The 18343-nt window shown below is 38.7% G+C and overlaps 1 protein-coding gene across 7 annotated transcripts in view; it reads right to left on the reverse strand.

Moving 5' to 3' along the window:
• Positions 1-17986, reverse strand: part of RPS6KA3 (ribosomal protein S6 kinase A3) — a 113692-nt gene extending 95706 nt beyond the window's left edge. For 2 of the 7 annotated variants that reach the window (XM_032389686.1, XM_032389685.1), the window contains exons 1-2: positions 17557-17986; positions 13747-13788 (exon numbers count right to left, since the gene is read on the reverse strand). In XM_032389686.1, coding sequence (XP_032245577.1) covers positions 13747-13788; positions 17557-17625 — 111 coding nt within the window. In that variant the 5' untranslated portion in view covers positions 17626-17986. Of the gene's footprint in view, positions 1-13746; positions 17512-17556 lie in introns of those variants that run through there. The other 5 variants (XM_032389689.1, XM_032389687.1, XM_032389696.1 and 2 more) reach the window with 4 other exon arrangements.
• Positions 17987-18343: the final 357 nt, after the last annotated feature.

The raw sequence follows: 18343 nt of genomic DNA on the forward strand, positions 1-18343 counted from the left end.
AAGGGCAGAGGGAGAAGCAGACTCCCCGCTGAGCAGGGATCCTGATGCAATGCTCGATCCTGGGACTCTGGGATCATGACCCAAGCCGAAGGCAGACACTTAACCAACTGAGCCACCCAGGTACCCCTACCCTTTTTAACTAGGAAAGCTATTCATTGATTTCTGAATATGTATTTTGTATAATACCACCTTATGAGACTATCATTAGTTTTTAAAGAACCTTTTTAGTGGCTTCCTTAGATTATCTAAGTAGAGGGGCGCCTGGGTGGCTCAGTCGTTAAGCGTCTGCCTTCGGCTCGGGTCATGGTCCCAGGGTCCTGGGATCGAGCCCCGCATCGGGCTCCCTGCTCAGCGGGAAGCCTGCTTCTCCCTCTCCCACTCCCCCTGCTTGTGTTCCCTCTCTTGCTGTGTCTCTCTCTGTCAAATAAAATCTTAAAAAAAAAAAAGATTATCCAAGTAGATAATTATATCATCTATGAATAGTAATTTTTTACTATTCTTTTGAATACTCTGATTTTCTTGTCTAATTGCATTAGCAAACTCTTTCTAGAGTATAAAATAGAGGTGAAAACAGCAGGCATAGTTTTAATGAGATTGACTTAAAATATGTACCCATCAGGCATGATGCTGGCTATTGGTCTGAGACTGTTTTTTAATAACATTAAAGACACACCCTTTTATTCCTATTTTACTAAGTTTTTAATTGAAATAGACATTGAATTTTATCTAGTGCTGACTTTTTTTTAACTTTTAAATTAATGATTAGATTCACAGGAAGTTGGAAAAATAAAAGAGTGGTCCCATATACCTTTAACCCAGTGGTTACATCTTACATAACTTCCTGTCAAAACCAGGAAATTTATACCAGTACAAAGCCCAGACCTTATTCAGATTTCACTAGTTTTACAGGTTCTTGTGTGTGTTCTAAGCAACTTATCACATTGTAGGTTCCTGTATCTACCACCACTATAAAGATACTGAACAGTTAGTTTATCAACACCAGGATCTTGTGTGCTGACCCCTTTATAACCACACCCACCTCCCTCCTGCCCCTTTCTAACCCTTGCAACTACTGATCTTGTCTCCATTTCTACAATTTTGTCATTTCAAGAATGTTATGTTAATGGAATCATACAGTATTTAAAGTTATTCACGGAATATAAATTCATCCTTGAGAGTCATCCAAATTGCTCCATGTATCAATAATCCATTCCTTTTAGTTGCTGAGTAGCATTCTAGTGTGGAGGTATCACAGCTTGTTTAACCATTCACCCACTGAATGACATTTGGTTTCTAAGTTTTGGATATTACAAATAGAACTGCTATGAAAATTTGTGTACAGACTTCTGTGTGGACATTCGTTTTCATTTCTCTGGGATCAATGTCCAGGAGTATGACTGTTGGGTCATACAATAAGTTGATGTTTAGTTTTTAAAGAAACAGCCAAACTATTTTCCAGAAAGGCTTTATCATTTTACACTTCCACTAGCAATGCATGAGAGATCCAGTTTGTCCACATCCTCAGCAAAATTCAATATTGCCACTATTTTTTATTTTGGCTGTTCTAATAGGTGTGTACTGATAGCTCATCATGATTTTAATTTCCCTGATAGCTAGCCATGTTGACATCTTTTCATATGCTTATTGACTATCCATATATCCTCTTCAGTGAAATGCTGTTCTTCTCTTTTGTCAGATTTCTAAATGGATTGTTGAGCTTAAGTTACTGTTAAGTTTAGAGAGTTCTTTATATATTTTAGATACAAGCCCTCTCAGATACAAGTTTGCAAATATTTCTACCCAATCTGTAACTCGTCTTTTCATTGCCTTAACAGGGTTGTTTTCATAGAGCAAATGTTTTGAATTTTAATAAAGTCTAATTTTTTTCCTTTTATGGATTGTTTGGTGTCTGGTCTAAGAATTCATTTAGCCCAAAGTCCTGAAAAGTTTCTTCTAGGTCTAAATTCTAAAAGTTTTATATTTTACATTTAAATCCATGCTACATTTTTTTCTGTTTGCGTTTTTTCTTTTTTGTGTCTTTTTATCAGACTTTTTTTTTCTATTTTCTATTTTAAATCCAGTATAGTTAATATGGTGTTATATTAGTTTCAGGTGTACAATACAGTGATTCAACAATTCTATACATTACTCATTGGTCATCAAGGTAAGTATACTCTTAATTCCCCCATGATACATTTTGAATTAGTTTTGTATAAGGTGTGATGTTGAGGTGCACTATAATTAATGATTATAGTTATATAGTTATATATATATTATATAGTTATATATATATATATATATTATATAGTTATATATATATATATATATATAATGATTATAGTAAAATAGTTTCACCCATGGATGTGTAACTGCTCCAAGCACCACTGTTGAAAAGGCCATCTATCCTTTTTCCATTGAACTGCTTTTGCATCTTTGATAAAAATCAACTGGCTGTACTTGTATGGGTCTATTTCTGCATTCTATATTGAACTCACGACCTGAGCTGAGATCAAGACCTGAGCTGAGATCAAGAGTCGGACACCCAACCTGACTAAGCTACCCAGGTGCCCCTGTGTTTATCCTTTTACCAATACCACAGAATTTTGATTGCTGAAGTGTCAATTTTGATCACTGAAGCTTAAAATTGGGTTGATCCTTCCACTTTATTTTTATCTTGCATTAGATATTTTAGTTCCTTTACCTTTTGAATTTCCAGGACTAGGCTGAATAGCAGTGGTGAGAATGGACATCCTTGTCTTTTACTTGATATTAAAGGAAAAGCATTCAGTCTTTCACCATTAAGTATGATGTTATCTGTGGGTTTTTTCTGTGTATTCTTTATCAAACTAAGTTCCCTTTTATTCTTAGTTTGATGAGTTATTATGAATGTTTAATTCAGTTTAATGCATTTTCTGCACTGTTAACATGATGTGATTTTTCTTCCTTTTTAATATGGTGGGCTATACTGAATGATTTTTGAATATCGAACCAGTTTTACATCCTTGGAATAAAATCCATTTGATCACAGTGTATAGCTCTTTTCATATATTGCTTGATTTCTTTTGCTAATATTTTGTTGAGAATACTATGTTTATGTTCTTGAGGGATACTGGTCTATAGCTTTCTTTTCTGTACTGTCTTTAGGTCTTGGTTTCAGGGTAATACTGGCCTCATAAAGTGAGTTATGAAGTGTTTCCTCTTCTATTTTCTGGAAAAGACTATATAATTCATATTATTCCTTTATTCTTGATATTCTAGATCGTTCTTTTAAAAGCACTCAGTCGTTAAGTGTCTGCCTTCAGCTCAGGTCATGATTCCAGGGTCCTGGGATCGAGCCCCACATTGGGCTCCCTGCTCAGCAGGAAGCCTGCTTCTCCCTCTCCCACTCCCCCTGCTTGTGTTCCCTCTCTCGCTGTGTCTCTCTCTGTCAAATAAATAAATAATATCTTTAAAAAAAATAAAGTAAAATTTCCTTCCTGCTTGAAACTACCTGTAGTAGTTCTTTCAGGGTCTGCTATAGACAAATTCTCTTAGCTTTCCTTCATCTGAGACTGTTTTGAGTGCACCTTCATTCCAGAAGGATATTTTCACTGGGTATAGAATTCTGGGTTGACAGTTCTTTTCTTTCAGCATTTGAAAACTGGTGCCATTTTCTTCTGGCTTCCATGGTTTCTAATGTGGTATGTGCTGTCATTTGAATGTTCCCTTATATGTAATAGTTCATTTCTCATTAGCTGCTTTCAAGATTCTTTGCTTTACTTTTAGTTTGATTACAAATTTTTAAAAATTGTGGTAAAATACACACAACATAAAATTTACCATCTTAAACACTTTTTAGTGTATAGTTCAGTGTGTTAAATATATTTATACTGTTGTGCAACCAATCTCCAAAACATTTTCATCTTGCAAAATTGAAACTCCATACCCATTAAACAAGTTCTCATTTCCAAAGGTTTGATTTTGATGTGTCTGGGCATGGATTACTTTGGGTTTATCTTGTTTGGGGTTCAGTCAGTTTCATGAATCTGTAGATTTTGTCTTTTGCCAAACTGAGCAAGTTTAGGCCATTATTTCTTCAGGTCCACCCTTTTTCTTCACTTTCTGGGACTATGGTGACATGGATGTTAAATCTCTTGTTAATATTCCCCAGGCTCCTAGGCTTTTTTTTTTGGTCAGTTTTTTTCCTCTGTTGTTCCAATTAGGTAACTGGATCAATTTCAAAATTACTCTTTCCCGTTACCCCCACTCTTCTATTAAGCCCATATAGTAAGTTTATTTTAGTTACTGTATCTTTCAGTTCTAAAGTTTCCATATTCTACTTTATATCTTTTGAGACAATTTTTTTTTCATTTGTTTCGAATGTGTTTGTGATTGCTCATGGAAGCATTTTTATGATGGCTGCTTTAAAATCCTTGTCAGATAATTCTAACACCTGAAGCATCTTGGTGTTGGTAGCTGTTGACTTTTTTCTCATTCATGTTGTCATTTTCTTGGTTCCTAGTACAGTGACCTTCAATTGTATAATGGACATTTTGGAGAGAAGACTGAATCCCATTTAATCATTTTTCAGCTGGCAGTCTACTAGGTGAGAATTAGTGTAAGGGCAGGGTGAATGTGTATGTTCAGCTTCCTGCTGGGCCCCACTGACACCACCCTGGCTAAAGTGGTGCAGTGACTCTTGCTTTTTTGAATAGGAGTGGGATGGAAGTTAGTTCCATTCCTGGTACCAGTGAAAGTGGGGAACCAACCTGCACCATCGCATTGCCTCTGAGTAGCGGTACAAGCTCATCTACCTAATGGATCACACTGCCAATAGGGAGAAAGAAAGCAGGGGGCTGACTTGCACTGCTTTGTTGCTGTAAGGTAGAGTGGAAAGTTCAGCTTCCTTAAGGGCCCAACTAACAGGGGAGGGAAGAAGGGGAAGTGGAGTGCCAACCAGCCCTGCCATCCACCATTTTGTTCTGCCTTGTAGATGCCAGATGAGGGGCAGGGAGGCTCAGCTGCCCACTGGGCCCCAATGACATCAGGAAAGAAGGGAAGCAGAATTGACTAGTCCACCTCCAACCATCTTATTCTGCCTTGTTGATTTTAGGTGAAGGTATAAGCTCAGCTCCTCACTGACACAGGGCAAGGGGAGGCTTAGTGGGGACTACCCCAGCCTCACACCACCTTGTTAAGTTTCACTGCTTCCAGATTGGGATGGAGGCTCAACTGGCTCCTGGACCCCACTGACACTACCTTAGTGAGAGCATCACCTCCTTCTGCAGGTGGTGGCATGGGGGGGGGGAGCGCGGGGCAGTGAGGGAAGATCAGATCCTGCTCATCCTGCCAAAACCACCCAGCAGGGGGAATCAAAGTGCTATCTGCTTTTGCTAGGCAGGGAATGGGGAGATCAGGTCCTTGATCTGCACAGCCAACATCACTGAGTGGAGGAATTCAAGCACTGCCACTTGCTTCTTTGGTGTAGGGTGGGATTTTTCTGGGGTGTTTGGCTACAGTAGGGTGAGTACTGTCAAAAAGATTTACTATTGTTAGGCTACCCTTTCCTCATTCACTTGGCTAAAGAGAACAGGCTTTTCTTGGAGTCCCTTTTGTCTGTGTCTATTGGTGGTTCAGGTTGGAGGCTTTTACAGGACCTGTCCAAGATATATGGGAGGCAATAAAAAAAAACCAAGGAACTCACTATTTGTGTCATTCTTTGAGTCCCAAAGTCTGTAGGCAGTCTCCCTTCTTGTTTCCACCTTTCAGAGTGTTCCTGTACTTGTTTGATGTGTTATGTCTAAGGTGTTTTAGTTGTAAAAGAGGACCTAGGAGGAATAGGGCTTCTCCAACTTGGCAGAACCAGAAGTCTCCTCCAAGTGATTAATTTTTATGTTGAAAAAAACATTTCTTTGTTTTGTGTATGTGTGTTTTAAAAGGAACTTTATTGGGTGTCAGGGGTAATAATATTTACTTTCTAATATTCCACATTATGCTTAAAAGTACACTATGGAAAACTGCTATAACATTATAGATCATAATTTTCTTCTAAAGTTCCAATTATATTTGTTTGGAACATTCCTGGCTAATTCAGCTTGCTTCAGGTTATTTAACTGCCTGTCCACCTCAGTACTTTTAAACTGTAACATTCCAAAGGAAATAATCCTATTTCATTCATCATCACCTAGTAATATACTTCACACTCAGAAGAGCCAGGGGGAAAAGTTCACTTTAAAACTCATTTACAGGGGTGCCTGGGTGGCTCAGTCGGTTAAGCGTCTGCCTTCAGCTCAGGTCATGATCCCAGGGTCTTGGGATGGAGCCCCGTGTCAGGCTCCCTGCTCAGCAGAGAGCCTGCTTCTCCCTCTCCCTCTCCTCCTCCCCCCTCCCTGTGCTCTCTCTTTCTTGCACTCTCTCTCATGTTCTCTCTCTCACTCTCCCTTAAATAAATAAATAAAATCTTAAAAAAAAAACCCACATTTATGAGCTCTTTTTAATAATCCAAAGGAAATCCTTTAAAAAAAAAAAAAAAGCAAGCAGGCTCCACACTCAGTGTGGGGCCTGAACTCATGACCTTGAGATCAAGAGTCACATGTTCCACCGACTGAGCCAGCCATGTGCCCCAGGAAATCTTATTTTTAATTTGTCTGTGACATTTCTCTCTTTAAGTAACCCCCCTTACTGCTTATACCAATAGCCAGCAGGAACTTGAAGGAAAGGAGGCAAACAGGCTTTGTTTTGCATTTTCCTACTTCTTTAAATGAAACACCTGTATATCTCAGTTAATCTAAGTGAGTATTTAATTTTTGAGTCTAGACATGTGGTTTTGATTGACCTTCAATTATTTCCTGTACTCTTGCTTTAAATAAGAAACTACAGAATAGTATAACAACACTGAGGAGACTGTAATGAAAAATATCACTGCTTCAATTTTTGCTTTCTTGCTATAATTTTCTATAATTAACATTAACTCTTTGTTGTATTCCTCTAGAAACTCTGCTCTGGCTGGGAAAAGGGGTGGTCCAGGTAATGAGGTAACATAAGGTATCTCCATAGAACATAGGACTCTATTGACCCAGTTGGAAAAATCAGTGTTCTAGGAAAAGCTTTGAATTTATCACATATAAAAATGAAAAAAAAATCTTTTGAAAGCACAGATTGAAACTAAGTTTTCTGAAGAACTATGTACAGACAGTCCCTGACTTATGATGGTTTGACTTATAATTTTTCGACTTGACAATGGTGCAGAAATGATTATTTAATTTCATTCAGTAGAAACCACGCTTTGAATTTTTATCTTTTCCTGGGCTAGCAATATGTGGTAAGACACTCTCTCATGATGCTGGGCAGTGGCAAGGAATGGCAGCTCCCAATCAGCCATGTGATCACAAGGATAAACAACCAATACACTTAAAGCCATTCTGTTTTTCACTTTCAGTACAGTATTCAATAAATTATATGAGATAACCAATACTTTGTTATAAAATAGACTTTGTGTTAGATGATTTTGCCCAACTCTAGGCTAATATAAGTGCTGAGCATGTTAAAGGTAAGCTAGGCTAAGCTGTGACATTAATATGATAGGTGTATTAAATGCATTTCCAACTTATGATGGAACATAATCCTATTTAAGTCAAGGAAGATCTGTATACAATATAACATAGACAAGGATCTTCTATTAACAGCATTAATGCAAAAACCCCACTTAAGTCTCCAAATCACTAAAAAATAAGCACAAGAATTAATTACGTATACAAGTAGACAATAAGCACATGAAAAGATCCTTAACATCCTTAGTTATAAGGGAAATGCAAATCAAAACCACAATGAGATACCACTTCTTACACACTACAAAGGCTATAATGAAAAAGACAATAACAAGTGTTGATGAGGATATGGAGAAACTGGAACCCTCATACACTGCTGGTGGGAATGTAAAATGGTTTAAGCAAGTTGGAAAACAATCTGTCGGTAATTCAAAATATTAAACATAGACTTACCATATAACACAGCAATTCCACGCCTAGGTGTATACCCAAGAAAATCAAAAACATATGTTCACATAAAAACTTGATACAAAATGTTCATAGCAGCATTATTCACCATAGCAAAAAAGTGGAAACAACCCCAATGTCCATGAACCGACAAATGGATAAACAAAATGTGGTATATCCATACAGAATATTACCCAGCCATCAAAATGAAGCATTGATACATGCTATAACATGGATGAACTTTGAAAACGTTAAATGAATGATGTCAGACACAAAGGTCACATATGATATGATTCCATTAATATGAAATGTCCAGAATAGGCAAATATAGAAAGTAGATTATTGGTTGCCAGGGGCTGGGGGAAAGAAGGAAAAGGGACTGACTGCTAATGAGTATGGGGTTTATTTTGGGGGTGATGAAATGTTCTGGAATTAGATAGTGGTGATGGTTGCAGAACCTTGTGAATATACTAAAACCCACTGAACTGTATACTTTATAAGAGCGAATTTTGTGGTATGTAAGTCGTATCTCAATTTTTAAAAAAAGATTAATTAGGGCTATTTAACCTAACAGGTGGTAAAAAAAAAAAAAGGAAAAAAACCCCACCAAGGATCATGTAAACTTTCTTTAAATTTCCTTTTCTTATACTATAGCAAGATAAATGGTAACTTTTTCAGGTTGAGTAAGATCCTGTTTTCTGACACTTTGAGGGAGTGTCAAATAGATTTTTCTGAAGAGATGCAAATATAAAGAGGTAATGATTTAATTAGCAGCAATTCAAAAACAGAGCACAGTTACCCAAGCACACACCTAGGGACTTCTATATAAAGAGCTGTTAACTAATATCTGGACATCACCCCCCCCTTTTCCAAATACTGTAGTTTTTGTTTCAAATATTCATTTGTAAGACAGCTGTTTAGAAATCCCAAAACATTTTCTCATACAATGTCACAAATGCTGTTTTTCAGGCTAGCTCACAAAAGCCTATTTAACCCACAATGTATTTGGAGAGTTGAGTCAATTTCACTTTTCTAACTCTACCTATACATTCCCATAAAAATATATTCTCATACAAACCACTGAGAACCTTTTTCCCCTGTAGATTTCATCTACAATGAGTCACCCACATGCTGTTCTCAACTCAAGCATGGCAGTCTAGCGGAAAGTCAATGGAATTTGCAATCTGAGACTTGGGTTTGAATCCTGCCTCCTCTACTAACTAGTGGTGCAACCATGAACAACTTACTTAACCTTTCTAGGCTTCAGTTTCCTCATCTGTAAGCTGAGAAGAATTATGTCTACCTCATTCAAGTTGATATAGAGAGTATCTAGTCAGAGAGGGCATTCAGTAAACGTTAATCTACAAGATGTATCAATCCACTTTTCCAGTATTAATTAGCACAGTATAATTAACAAAATGCAACATTTTTTGATAGCTAATTTCCCCAGTGCTTGGTGTTATCACTTGAATGAGAAATGTCACTGTAAAACTAGCAAAACTATAGAAAGTGCAGAATGGTGATTTGAAGGGCACATACCATGTAGTAGGGTTTATAAAAATCTTCAGGGTAGGTGAGGAACAAGACAAAGCTGATTAATTTGAAAAAGCATAGCGAGTATTTTTTCATTTAGAAAAAGCTTTAGCCTATTAATTTCAAAATACAAATAATAGAAAGCAGAGCTGAAAAACACTGGTATAGAAAAAAAAGTCCAATCTGTACTAATCCTATAATCTTTAGAACTGTGCTGTTCAATGCGGTAGCCAATAGGCACAGGTGACTATTTAAATTTAAAATAATTAAAATTAAATTTAAAATTCAATTCCTCAGCCACACTAGTCACATTTCAAGTGCTCCATAGCCACATGTAGCTAGTGGCTACTGAATGAAGCCAATCTAGAAGTTATGGTTTTTTGTTTTTTTTTAAGTGAATCTTTCCTGTTATTTTGTATTGTTTTCAGGCTCCTAAATGTAAAAAACTGAAATAGCATTCTGGGTAACTGAGGTTTTTAGTATAGGTTCTACAAGATTTCTGGAGAGAAGTTTTCTCCCAAAACACTGTATGTGAGATGCACCTCAATCTATTATGTCAAAATTATCTTTTGCTTCAGGCTATCATTTGACATCTGCTTCTAACACATATCAAATGACTGAATCAAGTTTCCTATAACAAGCTTTGTGGACCACAGGATTAGAGGCAAGGTCACAGAAATCTAGATGACCAGGTCAAGTTTGAAGATGAGATCATTATTATACAGAAGATTATAAAAATCAATTTACATGGTAGATTAAACATAACTAGTTTTTAAGGTATGTAAGATACCATGGGTATATTAGTTAAGGTCAGGAAATCTGATTTAAGTTATGCTACTGCTGTAATTCTATTTATATTAATAGAGGAAAAGAATGACAGGAGGTATAAAAGAGCTTTTGGATTTACACACAAATATAGTGTAGCTAATAGTCAGGAAACTAGCACTATTTCATGGGGGAAAAAATCCCACCAAAAAACTCCAAAAGACAATGTGTAGACCTGACTCCAGGTGGGGCAGTAGGCTAGCTTTCTGTCTTGTAGCCACCTGTTCTCCAGATTATTCACATTCCTTTCTAGTTGACACCTTCCAGAAAGGAAGGTAAATATGCTAAGTAGGTAATGCCAGTTATTGAGCCATTTGGTCACTGTTATGTTGAAGCATAAAAAACTGCTTATTAGTAGGTAATATGTCCAAATACCCCTGACCCCAGAGGTATGTGTATATGATGGGCAGAGATCACAAAAAGGGTGAGGATGCTATTTTGCATTATTTGGTAAGCTGCAAATGTAAACTTTTTTTAAGATGGAGTAACAAGGTTCCCAAGTTAAAAATGACTGCATCAAAGTATCACTAACCCTAGCTGTTTTCTAGTAACTGCAAGTTAGAAGCAATTAATTTAAAAAGGAGAACAGGAGAGATAGATTGATGGCAGCATAAAGTTGCCAAATGTTAAAAAGAGAGTTTGTAAGAATTATGAATTTGAGATGTAAGTTAAAGAGCAAGTCAATGCAGGGTCCACTTAATAGGGGCAATTAGCTTGATATTAAGGTAGAATATGACCACTAATTTTCAGAATATGGGATAAAAAAGTTTGTTATCTTAAACTTTCATTTAAATTATACTTAAATGTTTAGTCCATTATAAGATGGAAAATCATACAATTTAAAAGATTTCAATTCAAAATGAAACAAAAACTCCTGATAAAGAAAAAAGCTTTGATACAGTCAATTAAGCATAACAGCTCAATTGCAGGCAATACTGGATCATGTTACTATAGTTATCAGACTGTTCAAACTGTTCTGCAAAGCACTTGTGTCCTTTGAGACTTCAATAGAAGGTTCATGAAAAAAGGGTTCTGACATCAAGTCTCAAATGCTGTGGGCTATATCCTTTTTGCCGATTCATCATGTACAATATCTTCTTAAAAGTTCTAAGAAGTTATGAGGTAAAGACATTGGTCAAATACTGTTTAACTCTATAATTCCCAAATTTATTCGATTATGTCACGCTCCTTTGTTTTGTTTGTTTTTGCACAGCAGAGATTGTTGTTGGGGCATAGATACACCTTTAACATTTCCAGAGATTTCTCAGTTAAAAATACTGTATATCCTATTTCAAATTCTTTAAGTACAAATACCCATAAAAGACCAAATCCAAAGGATTCTATTTCTAGATAGGAAAACCCAGTTACTCGTGGCATATTCAAATAACCAAAACAAATGTGTTTAGAGTAATGGGGAGGGAGGTGTGCCATACTAAGTTCTGTCCCTAAAAGTGAAATTAATAGAACTGATCCTAAAATATAAAAAGGTGTGCACATTTTGTTTTGGTATGTTTTAGAAAGTAAGTTAAAGTTCTACTTATTAACACTATATATTGACTTTATCCATTTCTTCAAGGACATACTTCCTTCAAGAAGTTGACATCCAGGATATACCAGGTTTCATCAATCATAAGACACTATCATGTGTAAAATACACTATCTTATATATCACTAAGAGGAAAAAAAACACTGCTAAACAATCACATGCCATGGATTGTGAGATGCCTTCCAAACTGACCAATGTTGAAATGTGAACACAACTTTCCTTTCTTCCTTCTTCCACACATATTCTTCAAATGTTCTTTATCTGTTTTCCCCCTTTAAAGATGATATTGAAGAGGGGAATAATACAAAAAGGGACAAGATTCAAGAGATCTGCATTCACCTTACCCTTACAATTATATTCAGATATAATAATGGCTCTGTTTAAACAGATCAAACAAATAATTTTTAATTGTTCTGCTTGATTCTGAAAAAATTACTCCAGAGGAAAAACACAGAACTTCCTCAGACAATTCTGTTAGAGGACTCATTATATTATTTATTAAACACTGAAACCATACAGTGAACCACATACTTTACATATAGTATCATTTCACTTAATTCTCACCACAACCCTACGAGGTAGATATTATTTCATCCTTATTTTACAGATTAGAATGTTGAAGCATAGAGACACTAAACAACTTGCATAAGATTACTAAGTTATTAAGTGGCAGAGCCAGGACTCAAACCCAGGTCTTTATGGCTCCAAAGCTTATGTTCTTTAACACTTGCCATACATCAGAATTATCTCAAAAAGTACCTTCTAAATTTTAAGGAGATAAGTAAAACTGGAATATTTAATTGCTAGTAACTAATGTGTTTGCTTAAAATAGGCCAAGTGTATAAAATAATAGTTATGTCTTATATAGATACATTTTATCCTGAATCTGCTTCAGAAAATGCATATATTTGTGTTTTTTTAACTCTACACATTTTACAACAATTATTTACGGCTGTTTTACCTTTGTTTTTATGTTACTTGGTATTAAATTGATAAACTGGAATATATGAGATCTGCTAATTGTTCCAGATTAATGATATAGGAAACTATATCAAATCTGAAGTGGGGTAGTGGAAGACATTTAATGCCAAGTATAAAAATGCAGTTGGTTGTTTTTATTTTCTATTATGTGAATTGGGGAATTGCATGTATAATATATAGATTTGCACAATTACATTCCAATGCTTTAAAACTTGTTATCCACCAAAACACATAAACAACCGAGCTCTATCACACTCATGCATTATCAAGAGACCACCAAGATGTCACTGTTGTACACTGTAATCTGAACCACTGGGTCTAAAGCATCCAGTCTGCACTGGGAAACTGGTGCCCTTGACATCACCGAACATTCACAGCCCGGTATATCACATGTCCCTGAGTATGGGACTCTAGAGCAAATCTTGTCAATGATCACAATGGTATGAATGTTGTAGTGTGTGATAAATTTTTAAAATATCTTTACAATAATTCTGCAATTCAGACTTCTGATAAATGATCTGCTATATTTTTGATCTATAATTTACTGATTATCACATCCTTGGTCAAGAGTGCACATCCCAATTATGCCACTCTCCTTAAATAAAAATAGAATATACTCATTGTGATTTCCAGAAACATACTAAAGAAAAGGCAAGTCTGCCTATACTTGTTTCTTTAAGTTTACCCCTTTATTTTAAAATTTAAATGTACCAAAGAATTTCACATTTTGGACCAACCCAATTAGTACAGGGAGAGCTGCCAAAATAGAGCAAACTTTCCTGAATTTTAGTTTAACAAAAACTGACATCTTATATCATAATCACTGAAAACAATGAAGTGTTCAGTAATGTGTCACAGTTACTATTGACAGTTGACATGTAACAATACCTGTCCTCTCCTCAGATCTTCACTTGGGGGAAAGAAAAAAACCTGAAAGGTGGTAGAAATGAAACAGGAAAAGGAAGAAACTTAATAAAACATTTTTTCAAAATCAATGATCATACTTTAATAGAATGTTTTTCCCTACAGATAAAAATAAGAAACCTAATATCAATATAGTAGAAATAGTACAGAATCCAATACAATCTTTGAAAATAAAAATGGATGCATATCCACTGAAGATGGTTTCCAACACAAGGGTCTCATTTTTTATAAAGAAAATATATAGTTAATATTTTTAATGCATTATGGGTACTTGCTATTTAAAAGAATTCAAGGTGGCTATTTTTATACAGCACATTTCTATAAATTAAAAATAATCTTAATTTTAAGGTTAAATTAATTTAAATTGTTCTTATTTACATTTACTATCATTTATCCTTTACTGAAAACTGAGAAAAAAGTGTCATTTTAGGTCAGGCTTATGATCCAGTAAATGTTATCCCTGACAGCAGTGGCAAGAAATTTACAGAATAGTCACAATTCCTTGATAACTGTCTCCTAAACAGTCAGATACTCAAAAACATATTAGCATCTTTAAATAACTCATTAAAGAGTTGTGAATTCACCTGGACTATTTAGGACGCTATTTTGTTTTTAATTTTGTACTAACCTTGACTGCTTACATAGTACTTCCTTTATTATCCAAATTTGCTTCTTTAAACATTTGGCCTAGTTCTAGCCTATCATGTTCTGACCCATGTTTGAGTTAACCACAAGGGTTTTTTTGTTTTGAGCACCATGAGACCCATGTGAGGTCTTAAAGCAGGAAGGCTATGTAAAGGAATGAAGAAACTGCCTGTACTTTTGGTGAGGTACTCAGGTCTTTTAAGATTGCTCATATTTCAATGTAAGATTAAAATGATAAGAACAGAAATAACATTGATAATCACCCTATTCCTGACCATCATAATTCATTCAGTGGACGTCTACTGGGTCCATAATATATATGTGCCAGGCACTGTGTTAAGTGCTGAGAATACAGAGAAAAAAAAGGCTCTGCTTTCAAGATTTCACAATCTACTAGGAATGAGACCACAAATGTAAATTCCTATAGAGACCAATTCTGAAACCTTTTAGCCTGGAGAGAAAAAATTTGATGTATTTACTCAAGTAAATGTCTTTCAAAAAAAATGATTTTACTCTGGTAAAATATAATTACTTTCTGATAAGGACTTACTGGGGAGGAGATGGCATAATAGCAGGCATAATAATAAGTCCAATATTAGACTTCTGAATGAAAATTCTCAACCTTCTCCTTACTGGCTTCAATTTCCAAAATTGTATCAGCAGTAATTTACTTGAAACAGATGAACCACCAAAGGCAACAAAATATCTAAAGGCAATTTAAAAAGATCTTTTTAAAATTAATCCAGGCAACACTAGCTGTGTGTGACATATCTTATGCCAAAATATCAAGAAAATTCTTTGAAAATGGCAAGTTGTGGAATCCTATCTGCCAGGTTCTGGAAACCATGACAGTAACTGAAATAACTAGGCTTTAACAAGTGAGACCGCTTATAATACCGTAACTGTTTCTGAAAAATACATGACCTCTAACTACTGGCTTATTTATTTATACCCTGAATTTTTCCACAAAGGATTTGAAACAGCTACCCTAATACAAAGCGAAGCACATGAATTATACCCACCCGGCTTTGAATTGTGGCTCTGCCATTTACTATTTATAATCTTTGTGCCCTTAACTTCGGAGATTCAGTTTCTTAATCTGTAATAATGAGGATCACAATCCTACTCTGTTGGGTCATAGGAAGGATAAAATGAAAGAGCATGTACCACAGTATCTGGCATATAGTAAGTGCTAAATAAATATCAGTTTTGTGCCTTCCCTATCCAAATGTATGCTATGTAGAAAAAGGATAAGGTGGAATTTTAAATGATTTTTTAACACACTGATATGTGCCAAGCAGAAATGTGGACTGATTATGAGTTGCAAATGTTACCGTTTGCATGTAACAATCAGGCTCAAAGCAAATTCAGTTTCTTTTCATAAGGTCAGCACTTTGAGAACATATTTTATAAACCTTTTAGCTATATTATTTAATGCAAATAAAATCTGAAGAAAAAGATGAATGAAAAGAGCCCATTTGCATACTAATTTTCACACTATCCATTCAAAGGATGATTAAACAGTCTAAATTCAATTTTCTTATAAAACATCTATAGTATTAATCAGGCTAACATAATTTTAAATGTAATTCTGCTAGTCTTAAAAACGTGATTTCCTTTTAAAAATATTTAGAAAACATCTATCAATATCTTTTCTATTGAAGAGCAGCGTTTAGTTTAGATTTTTAAAATATGATCCAAGTCACAAAATACTAAGTACCAGCCGTAAGCACTATTACAACTCTGCTCACGTTAAGGAGAGCAAGTAAACATTTTATACAGCAGTAGAGGTGACTAGGAAAAAACTGAAAAGCTATTTGAACTGATTCCCCCTCCCCCTCCATTATACCCGGGAATGCAAGTGTCCCGCATCTCAGATCAAACTGAGCCTCGGTCTTACTGACGTAACCAGTAACCCTATCCACCTCTCACACTGCGGAGGCCGGCAGGGCAGCGGCTGCCGCCAAGTACACCACTCATCAGAGCCTGCCCCATTCCACCCCCGCGTTTCAGTCATGCTTTCCAGAAATGGGGTCACTCACTAACTATTACACACACGCAGCCTATCATCCTGTAATCCCCCAAAGTCCGCTGCGGGGATAGAAGACAGCAAAAAGTCAAGAAGGGAGAATCACAGACATGCCACCATCAGGAATTGATTTTCCACTCCGGAGAGGAGCGCTGATGCCCTGGAATGGGTCTTGTCTGGATTATTTTCGCAGACCCCGAGTTGGTTCTGGGACAGGGGCGGCTGCGAAAGCTCGATGCTGTGCCGTGTCCGGGGAAATTGTTTTGCCGTCTTTGGGTACATTGTTTTGGTTTTTGGCACTCGGTTAGGTGTCTCTGGGATGGTCACCGAATAGATCCTGGGGGAAGAAAACCTGAAAGCCCTTTAGGGCGGCTACTGATGGCCTTGAATATCACCCTCTCACCTCCATGGACAGGAAACTCAAGTTAAAGCTCCTACGGACTGGGTCCTCGAGCTCAGCGACCTAAGAAATGGGGGAGGGGGGAGGACCTCAAGCTTCCACTTTCTCCCTTGCACCGGCAGAAACCGCTGCGGCAGACAAACTGTGGGGAGGCAAAAACCCTTGGCTGTCCTGCACCCCCTACCCGAAACCCCCACAGGTCGCCAGTCCTGCCTTGGGCCGTTCCAGCCCCCAGGCGTCCGACTCACAGCACCAACTCCCTCCCCTGGCCAGACTCGAGAGTCCCCGCTTCCCAGTGAACCCAATCCATACCCCTCCCTTACACCCCAAAGTCGCCAGGGTCCAGGGAAGCCCCCAACCAGGCAGGGCCAAACTTCCCAACTCCTCTCCGGCCCCCGCTCAGCTTCCCGCTCCCCCCACGCAAAGTTGATTAAAATCGGCTTCTTGCAAAGCCCCAGCGCCCACTCCAAACCCCACGCGCCACCACACCACAGCCCCCCGAGCGAGGGAGGGGAGGTGAGGGTGCGGGTGGAACAGAAGGGCAAACAGACCAACCCCAACTACCCAAACCGGAATCCCAGACAGAGGGGAGATGCGAGCAGCAGAGGAAGGGGCCAAGTGGCCAGCCCCAGGGAGGGGAGCTGGCCCGCGGGGGCGAGGGGAGGGGCGCGCCGGCCCCCGGCCGCCCGGCTTCACTCACCTCAGCGCTGTCGGACGGGCTCTCCACAGCCATCTTCTGCCACGGGTCCGCCAGCTGCGCCAGCGGCATCTTCCCCCCCGGCCCGCCGCCTTCACCGCCTCCTCCCTCCCCGCCCGCCCCACGGCCGGCCCCGCTCTGTCGCCGCCCGAGCCCCACGACAGCAGCAGCGGCGGCGGCAGCAGCAGCACCAGCGCCGGCTGCCCGGGAGAGGGCTCGGCGCCGACACCGACCCTCGAACGTCGCGCTCCTGGCTGGAGATGTCCGCGCGCGGAGCGAGAGCCTCGCGCCGCTGCCGGGCACCCGGTCTCGCCCCTTTCTTCCTCTCCTCCTTCCGCCGCCGGGACTACAGCTCCGCCCCCCCCGCCGGTTCCCGCGCCCGCTCCCAGTAGAACAGCGGCGGCCGCGCGCTCCCCCACTTCCGCTCACAACATGGCGCCTAAGCGATACCTGTCTCTCAGAGCGAGGCTCTGCCGCCGCCGCCACCGCCGCGCGCACCCGGGGGCGGGGCTTGGAAAGACACGCCCCCGGCCGCCGGGCTTCGCTCCTCCCTCCTTCCTCGCCCCAGCCTCAGCTTCTGGGCCTCGCCTACTTTCAGGAAGGGCGAGCCCGAGAGATCTGGGGGCGTCGGCGGGCGGCTGGCAGTGGGGGAAAGAAGAGGGGAAGGGTAAGAGGAGCTAAAGGCTGGGAGCCTTGAACTGCTAAGGGTCCGAGCAGGTCGGAGGCTACTTAAGGATGTAGATAACAGTGGTCCCCGCTTAGCTGGGGGAGGGAGATGGGCGAGGCGCAG

This window comes from Phoca vitulina, unplaced genomic scaffold (assembly GCF_004348235.1).
Source record: "Phoca vitulina isolate PV1807 unplaced genomic scaffold, GSC_HSeal_1.0 scaffold55, whole genome shotgun sequence".
In the NCBI taxonomy this organism is placed as follows: domain Eukaryota; kingdom Metazoa; phylum Chordata; class Mammalia; order Carnivora; family Phocidae; genus Phoca; species Phoca vitulina.